Below are 13,510 nucleotides of genomic sequence, written 5' to 3' on the forward strand. Positions count from 1 at the left end.
GCCCTCGCTAAGAATGAACGAAGGAAGTGCCTGCTGCATATCTGATGCTCAATTAGCAGAGCATCAGATGTGCAAGTTGAAGGTTGTGGGTTCAGATCACACCAACAGAGAGGGTGCTTTTTCATCCACTTTGACTCACTTTAATTCATGTCATAATTACTACACTACAGTCAAAGACAGTAATTAATGTCCCCTATGCTTTCCTTGGCCTAATTGTCTGTTGGATTCATTTGGTTGTATCTACCAAAGAAACAAACCCCTCGAAAAATATCTCCTTCTTTCATTCAAGGCAAATAACATATCACAATGATCTGGAAATGAGAACTGTATGCAGTGAAACAAGAATGGACGTTATAAACCCATTTGAACAAAAGTTGTGGTATCTTCAACAAATGCAAGTGAGCCGATGTCAAGCTGGGATTTCGCTCACCAGAGTTCAACAAGCCATAATTTTTGTTCAATTAGGCTTAGAGTATCCATTCTCATTTTACAGCATACAGTTTTCATTCCAGACCATTGTGATGTGCTGATTTGCTTTGTAACTCCCACAGATAAACAAAAATAAAAAAGATACGCTTCCAAGCACGGTCCCCCTTAAGAAGTGTTCAATCAGAAACAACTTGAATGGCACGGAAGACGATCTGCTGAGGTATGCCAAGAGTGGCAGCTCAAGTGGTGCGACAGGCTCGAGTGGCAGTCAGAGTGAGTGACTCAGTACGAGACACAAGTGGTGGGTTCACTGTGTGCACCTATTTTTCTTTTTCTGTTGGCCAAATAAAATGAGATTTCACATGCCTATCTCGTTGCGGTCATTTTTAGATTTTTCGAATCTATGCACCCCCCCCCCCTCACTCACTTATAGTATCGCGATTGTGAAAAAAAAAGGGTGCACAGAATGGAGTAAACACAGTAGTCATCAAAGGCAAGGGAAGTGCCAGTAGTTTGAATAATGTTTCAATAATGCGTAAATACACCAAACTAATTTCAATGACATAAAAAAAAATTAAATTTTCTTAAAGCTAAGATCCAGCGACCGCGACTTCATCCTGCGCTGGTGAAGTCCTCTTCAGAGTGTCCGAACGTCGCAAGTGAGCCCGAAAGAAATGCAAGTCCAACTCACTGTGGTAATATAAGATAAGTGAAGCTATCGCACCTCTTCTGCTGCTGCGGCTTGTCATCAAAACCTTGGGTGCTGTCTGGAGTGGCACGATGTCAATGCTAACATGCCTTCGTCGAACCAAACTAACTTGCTTCCCACTTTGTCCGATGAACACGTAATGTCAAAAACCATCGCATGCGAGAAAACCAAAAGAGCTGCGGTCTAAAATCACACTAATGCAATGCAACAACCTGAATGAGGCACCTCCGTTTACTGCGAAAATGTTTTCTTTTTCGCAACAGTGGGCATGTATACGTTCGAAAAATCGTGCAAGACCCGGTACGGCATCACAAATTTCGATCACTGCTATGTTTTACTAAAAGTCGGCTTTGTCATTGAACATCCACATTGAACATTGAACATCCACCTTTTTCTCATTGATCGAGATTGCTTGCAGACACATGCCACATTGACGACATCCATTCCCTGAATGATCGCTAAGAAGATAAGTGCTTGTCGCATTTAGTTCCGCTGCTTCTGCAGGAGATGGCACACGTGTATACGTGGCACAGAATACGGAATTAAGCTGCGTAGAGCTGCACGGTAGAATAGGGCACGAGCCAGGGTTCCTGCACGCCACAGACCAGCTGCGTGCTCTCGCTCTCCGGAGGCGGGGAGAGTATCGAGTTGCATCCTTTCCATTGAAGCAGCTGCTCCGCTGCGGCGGCTTCCCTCAGCCACAAGGCGTGTGATTTGAAAAATACGTTCGCAAAAACTGTGTGCCACTCAACCATATGACAACTTGTCCCAGCAGAAGTTTCAATTTATCACCTCCAGTTTTCCTCTGCAGCAGCAATATAACTTCGTTATATTGAAACAACAGATCAAAACACTTTGTTATATACAAGTTAAAAATACCTACATAGTGCTTTATGGACATGAAGTTTCATAGAAAATTTCAATATATCAAAGTTTGTTATATTGAAATGTAACTGCATTTCTGGCAATAAGAAAAAGACGAAACCAGAGAACATTATCTTCACGGAATGAAACTGTTTACTTTGTGTCTGTCACCAACACTCTCAAGCAGCAGTTTATTTCATTTAAGCATAGCTGCTCTCTGGTTCAAAGCGATGAAGGGCTGATATCTACTGTTGTTACGTGTGTCCAATGTTGGTTTCACACAGTAGATTCACATGCATTATAGTGAGGGTTAATGTTAGGAAGCATACTTACTGCACTCGCTCCTGCATGGCCTTGTTCTGCTTAGCCTTGTGGCTGTCATAAGCATCCTGAAACATTAAAGAAAACATTAGTATATATAATAACAATTCATCAAACAGTTGGCCGTGAGTACAGAAAAAGTCTAGCATGAAGACTACACTTTCTACAGTAAAAACTTGTTAAAGGGTTACTGACACGAACATTTTCAGTTGTTTTTTTTTTTGCGTCAAATGAAAGGTCAAGTCCTCAAGAGCCTAGAAAAGGTATTGCTAAGCGCGAGTGCGCCCTGAATAAGTAATTACAGTGTGTTTTTAAATGCTTGTTTCGGTTCCTACTGTACCCTGACGTCACAACACGGTATGAGCTTCTCGTCACGTGCTCGTACAATATATAGTGACGTTTTCACGGCCGCTCCGCACCGTGGCTCTGTTGGTGACGCACAAGTGGCCATTTTGGAAGTTTTGATGACGCACAAGCGGCCATCTTGGAAGTTTTGGTATCAACGTCATCACAACTAGCCAGATTGCTGCGTGAAGTCATGAAGTCATTAGAATTTGTACTGTAGCCTGACGTCAAGCTAGTGTCGATGTCAGTAGGTGCGCCGTGGAAAAATTGGCTTTAATATCTAATTAAAATATCTTATCAGCATTTGCTGAGCCTCACACTTGCTCAAAGTTGCTCTGCATCCAGGAGATTTGTATGGCAGGGTAAACTCGCCTTCGGAAAAAGGTGTCAGTACCCCTTTAATTCGACTTTCACAGGGATGCCTGCTGAGCTTGAATCAAGGGTGTACACTGCTCTTAAACACTTTTTGTTTTTTAATTCTTGACCGATTTTGATGAAACTTGCAGAGTTCATGTATATTTGTGTGCCGATTTGAAATACCGTATACGCTTGACTAAGAGCTGTGCTCATGTAAGGGCCGTTCCCCCCAACTTGGCAATCCAAATATTGAAAAAAAAAAAAAATTCTCGCCAGCAAACGGCAGCGTCGTCACGTCTCGCGTACAACGCATTTTGTGAGAGCCACCAGATGGCAATAGCTGTCCTGCGGCTTTGTCACACAGCGCTATCTGTGAGCTTCGGGCGTGCGACACAATCTGGGAGATATTGTCGCTTTTCTCGCCGGCGCCATGGATCCTTTGTGCCGCTGTTCATTCTTACAACTGCCTATAGCGGAACTGCTTGCGATTGTGCTATAGGCAGATATATGGCATGATTAAATAGGTTTTTCTATGCATTGATCGAAAATTGAACAAAAATTTCACACTTCCGTGGAAGGGCCGCACCCTATCAAAATAGCGGAAAAAAGGTGCGGCCTTTACACGAGTGTATACAGTACTATGTATAGTTTTTAAGGTATCAAAGGCTTCATGTGCCATTTTGGGAGCAAGAGTTTGCCTAAACTGAGAGAGTTACAAAGTACTACATCAGCATATCAGAATAGTCTGGAATGAGAACTGCATGAAGTAAAACAAGGATGGATGTTCTAAACCCATTTGAACAAAAGTTATGGTATGTTGAACATTCGTGACCAAAATCCCAGCCTAACATTGACTCACTCGGGAAAGAGTGTGTAAAGTGTGTATCATGCTGTCACCCCTCTTGCAGCCCACAAACATTGCTTGTAGCTCCTGTTTCCTGAAAGTTCATTGACCAGGCTGCAAGTTCTATAGAGCTTTGTCAGGCCATGCTACTTAGTTGGAATTGCAGCAAAATTCTAATGAGGCGTAAATTAACAAGCTTTTACTGCACACGACAATTTCAATGAGTGGCAGGTTTCAGACGAAATACAAACAGGTGAGCATTACAAACACACTGTGCCATTTTGTCTGCGACTGATGGTGTCATCAGTTGGCGATGGTAGTGAAAGTTGGCTGTGAACACGGCATCGAAGTGCTGGTACAACCATGTGTCACAAAGGCAGGTGGCCTTATCTCAAAAGAAAATAATGTTATCTTATTCATTAATAGTGTACAAGGACAGGCCGTTTCAGATTCTGCACTACGTTATATGCATAGCAAAGTTGTACTTGTGTGCTGTGCATTAGTGATGCATCTAGCTGCAGTTTGTCTAGGTTTGTTGCTGAAGCTAATGCACTGTTTTTCATTTTCAGTCTTCTGGCAAGGACATACATGCAGCCAACGACCAAAGTCGGGCATTTTTCATAGACATTAACGCCAATGACACATGGTCTACTCTGACCAAGTGCAACTCTGTCAGCCAAGTCCAGCACAATAATTGGCATAGCCTTTGTGCTGCCCTACATTCACCTGCATAAAACTTCACAAAGTAGCAGTCCCATTGATTGGTTTTCCTCAGATGACACATTCAACTGCTTAATTTGATGAACATAGCTTTCTCTTTATTGCTCCAGTGTGATGAAATTAAGATGTGTTCTAATCGCAAGCTAAACCATCACAAAAATTTTCATACTGTAAAATTTCGAGCAAGTACCCCCCCCCCCTCCCCGAGCAAGCACCCCCTCCAATTTCACTACTAATTTCACATTTTCACGCCTTTCAGCGAGAGTGCCCCTTCTCCCCCCACTCTCTCCCTCCCACTCCGGATCCCGATCATGCACCACATCCATGCAACACTGGCCTGCTTGAATACCATACAATCCTGTTTAGCACCCCAATCTCTAAGCGCCTGTGCATGGATTTTGTTGTCAACATTTGATTTCCCCCCCCGCATAATGACTACAGCTCGAACTTAGCACAAGGCACACCCATGACAATTTTCAGGGTCCCGCAAGCAAAAGCGTGGGCTTTGAGATCTGTATCCCAAGATGGTACCTATGACGACGTAGTCAGCAAAAGTAAGGCCTCCGAGATCAATGTTTGTTGCTTAGCACTGTTGCGTTGGCTCATCATTGGAGGTGCTTCCTGCCGTGCTTCCCATGGCCTGATCGTAGGAAGCATGGCATGGCCGTGCCATGAACGAGAGCAAGAAGGTTTCTGAGAAAGTCCACATGCTCTCAGTTTTTTTCCGGCGAGAAAAATGTGCTGTTGCCATCCTGAATTCTGGTGCCGTTTTGGGAAAGTGCACCCACGACACTTTGCTGGTAATTTCGACTTGCTGAGGAGGAGGAGAAAGACAGTGGGGACGAGGGCTTGCTTGGAATTAGATAATTGCTGGATTATTTTGGTCTACCGTAACTAAAGACACTGCGTGCACTATTTTGTTATAACGATTTTCCATACCACTAGGTTTGAATAAAGTGCATGCAAATGCTAGACCGGATCAACAGCAGCATCAATGTTTGCAACTGTGACTCCATTTCTAAAATCAATACAATAAAACACTCACCTTGATTTCTACAGGACCATCGTAGAACTCGCTTCGCAGTTCTTCCATAACACTAGTGCACAAAGCTTTTTTCTTTGCTCGTTCCAATAGTCGCTCCCTACGTTCCTTTTCTGTCTCATCCCCATCTGAAATTGCATTTTGACATTCAAAACACATTCCGCAGTGACTACCACTGGCTTACAAATGTCAACATCAACACATAAATAACACTGTAGAAATAGCACAAGCAAAATGATATCTAATAAATGCATACACTGCTAGTGCACTGAAACCTTGTTATAAAGAACCTCTATTTATTGAAATCAGAAACGTATTGAACCATGTTTAAATTTCCTAATTTTAGCTCTTATAAAACCATGTATTTTTTCGTAATTTAGTCAAGCAACTGTGCACACCTTTGATTTGATGAAATCCTCCCGTAATCCATACATGTTTGTCGCATATGCCTGATCCCTTTATGACAAATTAAAGGTACATCAAACAAGAGAGGTCAATCTTTCGCAGGCAACCTTTAGCATAAAAATGTCTCTGGTGGGCGGCAAAAAAACACTGCTGAGTGAATGGAATGGCGCTCCATACCTTGTCATTGCTTTTTCTTACATAAAACTGAACTACATCCCTCAACTCACAATGTGGCTGTCGCCACGCTGCACCGCAAAAGATAGTCTCACTAAGGTGTTTCAGTTCGCGACATATACAGTTGCCAGTCGATAAGCTTAACACCAATAATATGAGAAATCAAAACTCACGTATGTTTTTATTGTTCCTAAGGGCCACACAGCACTGTTGCAGATAATTCTCAATGATTGCCACAAAATTTTCGCAACGTCAGAGATCATACTGGTAGTTGTAATTACTATATGGCATTTGCATAAATCCGGACAGTTGGCACTGGCATAGCGGCAGCTACGGTCTCTTTAAGCCATAGGTAAGTAAGTGCATGTGTGTACAGAAAAGCATTGAGAAACTTGGGCAGTGTTCCAGGCAATTACACTCAAAGATACTTTTGCAATATTTCGACTAGCATTGGACACATGATGGGTAACAGCATTTCTGGTAATGTAATAATATGAGGCAACATGCTTGTTGCTACATCTTTTCTACATTTCTACAGTTTCTTTTCTACATCTTTTCTACAGTTTCTACATCTGAAAGGCATTGTTGGCACAATGCCTTTATGTAGAAACTGATGCATTTTATGCTAGTCTCACGAAATTTCTGTTATCACTAAAAACAGCAATCAAAGAATGCTATTCTAAAACGGCACGGCGTGCAAACACGGACACAAGAAAGAAGTTGGGACACCACAAATGCCTGTCTTTTTAGAATGAATACTTAGCAACTAGCTCAGCTCTCTGTCATAAAAAGAATGCTACACATTCCTTTTTTGCCCCTTGTATTGTAAAGTCGCACATTTTCTCGTAATTCTGGTGTTTCAGACTTTTTAGCAATCCCCTTAGATTGGTCGGTGACTGTATCGCAAAGCAGTATCAAAGCAAGAAAATTAATTACAAAAAGAATGATGTTTTCAAAAACTACCCAAACAAAAAAAAAAAGCAGAGTGAACGAAACCATAGGCTCCTGTGAGACATGACAAGCAGCATTCAGGCCGCCCTTTTTTGCTCTAAAAAAAAGAGTCATCGTAATTCAAAGCCAGATACGAAGAAGCCCACGCCAGCCATTTAACTGGTGCATGGCAGTGTCATTGCCAATTTGAACACGCTGATGCAACAGCAAAGAATAGAAGTTGAATTTCCTGTGCGAGCTAGCGGTACCAGTAGCGGTGCCAGCACTGCTACAGGTACCGCTACCCTGCACTGGAAAGCCGACCAATGCACTCTCTGCACACAGTGTACACGTGCCACTAACAGTGGCTCAAACCTCAAATACAGAAAATTGATTTTGCTAAGCCACTGAACAGGAACACAGCCAGGGTTCCTGTTCATACCCATTACATTTCTATAGTGTAGATGCAGAGCATACACAATTCGTGGTAGCCTCAGCACAGTCATTGGTGCAATAAGCACAAAATACCATAGTTTGTAGCTTTATGTGACAGGCAATTCTTTCTTGGCACAATTGGCCCAGCACTTCCATCAGTGAACAATTGAACACACCTGCAAAGCTGAAAACTTTACAAATTCCTGGAAACGACTTCATTTTGCTAAGCATCCAAAGACTCAAGAGGATGCCTTAATCACATAAACACAAAGGAGCAAGGACATACCACTCAGTGGCATCGTAATAATGGCAAATGTAGCCAATTTCGTGCAGTGCCTAGATTTCTCATGAGGTAATGAAAATTGAAATTTACCAATTTCTTGCTCAAAGGCCATATTGAAGGCATAAAAGCTTACTTATGATTAATTTTTCATCCATGCCTTCTTGTGAGCCCTGCACATTGGACCAGGAAATCATTCAAGTTCCTGGAGCAGCGTGGCGGTCCTCTTTCCAATAACGAATGGTGACAGGTAGTATGTTTCGTTGCAAAGCGATTAGTAGCTCAGTTTGCTATTATGATATTCATTGCATTATGCTGCTGTACTGCAGAGAAGCTTACTAAAGCAAACATTAAAAAAACGCTAATAAAATCCCAGCTCTGCAAGCCATCCATTGTTTGACACACACTCCTTGCAAAGGAAGATCTATGCGTTTACTACATGGCAAGGGGTACCAAGGCAAGGTAACTGAATATTGGCCTTAAATTGCTGTTTTGCTGACCAGTTTACTATTTGTACTGTTATTCTGCAATAACCAAATTTTCGCGATAGCGAAATTTTGCGGTTTCCCTGCCGATTTCGTCATTGCATGGTTCAACCGTATTGCATGTGGGGTTGAAGAGAGACATACACATACTACAGTGCTATATACTTTTATGTGGTTATTCCAAGGATATGTTACAACTGTTTAAAATAGCAAATAATTCGATACATTCATGTTCAACTTTAGTAGTACTATACTGGGCTGAAGAGGACGCTAATGTAGCCAGCAAACTTACCATAGTGAACAGGAGCCAACTTCGGGGGTCTGTACACTTTGGTTGCTTTACCTTCAGATCCCTTTTCAACACTATCTGCTGATTCATCACCACTCTGAAAAACAACAGTAAAGCTACAGAAAAAATACTAATGCAAGGCTATATCTGATGCTATTGCCAGCACATTTGCAATTATATAAAATGAAAAATTAAGCGCTATAAAACATACCATAAAAATACTAAAATATTATTCAGGCACCTTCTTTTCCAAAACAAAAACCACTTACTTCATCTTCAAGGGCTGTAGGATTTGCCCTAAACCTTAAAGGGTCATCGGCGTCTGAAAAGACAAAGACAAATTCTGGCTAGTACATTCCACTTTGTGAAAAATGCCACATGTGCACTTCCTCTCCATAGCAAAATATTGTTAAAGCAAATGAGCAATTTTTTTAATAGGCAAGAACATAAATAGTTAAGAGTATCGGAAAAGCAAATGATAGGAGGAAACTATTGTCACGTGGTCGTGACGTCGACGAAGACAACAGTCAGCACGTCAGAGATGAAACTGTTTATTTGGCCGAACTTGTGGCCGAGAAACTGAGAACTAGAACTACAGCAATACACGCTGTACAATGATAGCGGCGAACAGGGCGTCGTCCGTCGAACAACTGACAAGCGGTGAACCGTGTCGGCATTTAAACATGTGCCGTCGAATATTCCAGCGTTATCGCTGGCTGTCGTGCAAATTCTAGAATGAGCTCGAGTGTGCGTGTCTTGCGCGCAATCTTAACAAAAACGATCTACAATGATCGGGAAGCTTCTCGAACAATGAGGCGCAGTTCGCGCTGAGCGTTGCTGACAGTCTTTGTGGGCAAAAACCGAATAAAGCAAAAGTGATAATAGGAAACGCCCGTGGCAATGCCCCCCTCCGAAAAAGCATCGTCCCGATGCTTAAAACAGAACAGGCCAATGCATGCAACAATAAATAACAAGAATAAAGCAACAAAGTACAATAAACAATAAGCACAAGCAAGAAAGTACAATAATAAAGCAAAATGACAGTCCTCAGATTCGCTAACGCGCGTAATATGGTTTGAGGCGCATGACATGGACGACTTCAGGTCGTGCACGGTGCCGCTGAGAGTTCTTAATGCCATCAGGGACAACCTCGTAGTCGAGTGCGCCCAGGCGCCGAAGTACCCTGTACGGTCCGAAGTATCGGCGAAGAAGCTTCTCGCTCAGTCCGCGTCGTCGGATTGGCGTCCAGACCCAGACACGGTCGCCGGGCTGGTACTCAATGAAGCGTCGTCGAAGATTGTAGCGACGGCTGTCGGTGTGCTGCTGGGTTTTGATTCGCAGGCGGGCCAGCTGTCGTGCTTCTTCGGCGCGCTGTAGGTACGTGGTCACGTCGATATTTTCCTCGTCGGTCACGTTTGGTAACATGGCGTCGAGCGTTGTTGCCGGGCTCCGTCCGTAGACCAACTTGTATGGAGTCATCTGCGTCGTTTCTTGTACGGCCGTGTTGTACACGAAGGTCACATATGGAAGGATGGCGTCCCACGTCTTGTGTTCGACGTCGATGTACATAGCCAGCATGTCGGCGATGGTCTTATTGAGACGCTCGGTCAGGCCGTTGGTCTGTGGGTGGTACGCGGTGGTCCGGCGGTGGCTTGTGTGGCTGTATTCCAAGATCGCTTGAGTTAGGACAGCCGTAAACGCCGTACCTCTGTCGGTGATGAGAACCTCTGGGGCGCCATGACGCAAGACGATGTGCTCCACGAAGAACTTGGCTACCTCGGCGGCACTGCCTTTGGGCAAGGCCTTTGTCTCGGCGTAGCGGGTGAGGTAGTCAGTTGCCACGACAATCCACTTGTTTCCGGTATTGGACGTCGGGAACGGCCCCAGTAAGTCCATCCCGATTTGCTGGAACGGCCGCCGTGGTGGCTCAATAGGCTGCAGAAGTCCGGCTGGCCTAGTGGGCGGTGTCTTGCGTCGCTGACAGTCCCGGCAGGTCTTTACGTAACGGGTGACATCGGCGGAAAGGCGCGGCCAGTAGTACTTCTCCTGTATTCTTGCTAGCGTGCGAGAAACACCCAGGTGTCCAGACGTCGGGTCGTCGTGCAGAGCCTGGAGGACCTCTGGCCGCAATGTCGAGGGTACCACGAGAAGGCAATCGGCTCGAAGCGGTGGGAAGTTCTTCTTTAGGAGAACACCATTGCGCAAGAAAAACGACGTCAGTCCACGCGCGAATACCTTCGGAACAATGGTGGTCCTGCCCTCGAGGTATTCCACAAGGCCCCTGAGTTCTGGGTCCGCTCGCTGTCGTTCGGCGAAGTCGTCGGCACTTATGGTTCCTAAGAAGCAGTCGTCCTCCTTGTCGTCCTGCGGCGGTGGGTCGACGGGGGCGCGAGACAGGCAGTCAGCGTCGGAATGCTTTCTTCCGGACTTGTAAACGACGGTAATGTCGAATTCTTGAAGTCGTAGGCTCCACCGTGCGAGCCGACTTGAAGGGTCCTTCAAGTTAGCTAGCCAACACAATGCGTGGTGGTCGCTCACAACTTTGAAGGGCCTGCCGTAGAGGTAGGGGCGAAACTTGGATGTAGCCCAGATGATCGCTAGGCACTCCTTTTCCGTTGTGGAATAGTTCGTTTCTGCCTTTGATGGCGACCGGCTAGCATAACTGATGACCCTTTCCTGCCCGGCAGTCTTCTGCACAAGGACGGCGCCGAGTCCTACGCTGCTTGCGTCGGTGTGGATTTCTGTATCGGCGTATTCATCGAAATGCGCTAGTGTCGGAGGCATCTGAAGGCGTCGTTTCAGTTCTTCAAATGCTTCGATTTGCGCCGTTTCCCACTTGAATTGCACGTCGGTCTTCGTAAGGTGAGTTAGCGGCTCGGCGATTCGTGAAAATTCCTTGACGAAGCGCCTGTAGTAGGCGCACAAGCCTAGAAAACGGCGCACAGCTTTGGTGTCGGTGGGTGGCGGGAAGCCAGCGATGGCAGCTGTTTTCCGCGGGTCTGGGCGAACACCATCCCTGCTGATAACGTGACCCAGAAACAAGAGCTCCTCGTACGCGAAGCGGCACTTTTCAGGCTTCAAGGTGAGGCCGGAGGTCTTGATTGCTTCAAGTACGGCTTCAAGGCGCCGGAGGTGTTCGTCGAAGCTTGAGGCAAACACAACGACGTCGTCCAAGTATACGAGGCACGTCTGCCACTTCAAGCCAGCCAGCACTGTGTCCATAACTCGTTGGAATGTCGCAGGTGCCGAACAAAGACCGAAGGGCATGACCTTGAACTCGAAGAGGCCGTCTGGTGTTATAAAGGCAGTCTTTTCTCGGTCTCTCTCGTCGACTTCGATTTGCCAGTAGCCGGTCTTGAGGTCCATCGACGAAAAGTACTTCGCGTTGTGGAGTCGATCCAGGGTGTCGTCTATCCGGGAAAGGGGATACACGTCCTTCTTCGTGACTTTGTTCAGGTGACGATAATCGACGCAAAAACGTAGAGTCCCATCCTTCTTCTTCACTAGCACTACGGGAGACGCCCACGGACTCTTGGACGGCTGGATGATGTCGTCGCGTAGCATTTCGTCGACTTGCTTCTTAACGGCGTCCCTTTCTCGCGTCGAAACCCGGTAGGGACTCTGACGGAGTGGTCGAGCATTTTCTTCCGTTATGATACGGTGTTTAGCAAGGGGCGTTTGCCGGACCCGTGATGACGACGAGAAACAGTCCTTGTATTTCTTCAGAAGGCATCGGAGCTGTTGTTGTTGGCGGGCGGGAAGGCTTGGGTTTACGTCGAAGGATGGCTCAGGCATTGCAGTTGTCGTTGTAGCTTCGTCAGAATCTAAAAAGGCAAACGCATCGCTGACAGCCAAGATTTCTTCGATGTACGCAATCGTTGTGCCCCTGCTCAGGTGTCTGTATTCTTGGCTGAAATTCGTTAGCATCATGCTTCCTTTCCCTTCATACAGCCGAGCAATGCCTCTTGCGACGCAAATGTCGCGGTCTAGAAGCAAACGCTGATCGCTCTCGATGACACCTTCGATGCATTCAGCCGTTTCGGTGCCGACGGGAATTATGATGCTGGATCTAGGTGGAATGGTGACTTGATCCTCGAGCACGTTCAGGGCATATTGGCATGGGTTCGTATCCGGCGGTGTCGCTTTCTCCGACGATAGGGTTATCGACTTGGTTCTTAAGTCGATGACGGCGCCGTGGTCAGTTAGGAAGTCCATTCCAAGTATCACATCCCTGGAGCAGTTTTGTAGGATTACTAAGCTCGCAGGATAAGTCCGGTTGTTGATGGTGACTCTCGCCGTGCAGACACCAATCGGCGTTATGAGATGGCCTCCAGCGGTTCGGATCTCGGGGCCTTCCCAAGCAGTCCTAACTTTCTTCAACTTTGCTGCGAACGGCCCACTGATGACGGAATAGTCGGCTCCAGTATCGACGAGAGCGGTGACGTTGTGGCCGTCGATCTGAACGTCGAGGTCGCTAGTCCGCCGTCTTGCGTTGCGGTTACGTCGCGGCGTCGGGTCACGGCTGCGTCGGTTTGCACCGCTGCTTCTACGTTGCGTCGTCAGGTCTGCTTCCGGTCGCAAAGTTTCATCTTCAGGACGTCGTTCGGCGTGCGGCGGGGGCTCGGAACTTCGTCGCGGTGTCGTCGTCGCAGCTCCTCTCGCACGATGGCTCGGATCGTTTCGCGGAAGTCGTCGGAGCCGAGGCCATGAACAGCTGCGCTGTCTTGAAATGCGCGGCGATTGTACTGCCGGGTGCACATCTCGAGCGTCTTCTCGATGGTCGTTGCTTCCGAAACGAATTCTTGAACTGTCGATGGGGGGTTCCACATCAGCCCGGCGAAGAGCTCCTGTTTGACTCCTCGCATAAGAAAGCGGACCTTC

The 13,510-nt window shown here is 46.1% G+C and overlaps 1 protein-coding gene across 1 annotated transcript in view; it reads right to left on the reverse strand.

Annotated features, from left to right (window-relative positions):
* Positions 1-13,510, reverse strand: part of LOC119404736 (neuroguidin) — a 49,037-nt gene that overhangs the window by 13,383 nt on the left and 22,144 nt on the right. Inside the window, exons 5-8 of the mRNA XM_037671405.2 lie at positions 8,899-8,951; positions 8,633-8,726; positions 5,635-5,759; positions 2,336-2,391 (exon numbers count right to left, since the gene is read on the reverse strand). Coding sequence (XP_037527333.1) covers positions 2,336-2,391; positions 5,635-5,759; positions 8,633-8,726; positions 8,899-8,951 — 328 coding nt within the window. The remainder of the gene's footprint in view (positions 1-2,335; positions 2,392-5,634; positions 5,760-8,632; positions 8,727-8,898; positions 8,952-13,510) is intronic.

Source organism: Rhipicephalus sanguineus, chromosome 1, assembly GCF_013339695.2.
Source record: "Rhipicephalus sanguineus isolate Rsan-2018 chromosome 1, BIME_Rsan_1.4, whole genome shotgun sequence".
NCBI lineage: Eukaryota > Metazoa > Arthropoda > Arachnida > Ixodida > Ixodidae > Rhipicephalus > Rhipicephalus sanguineus.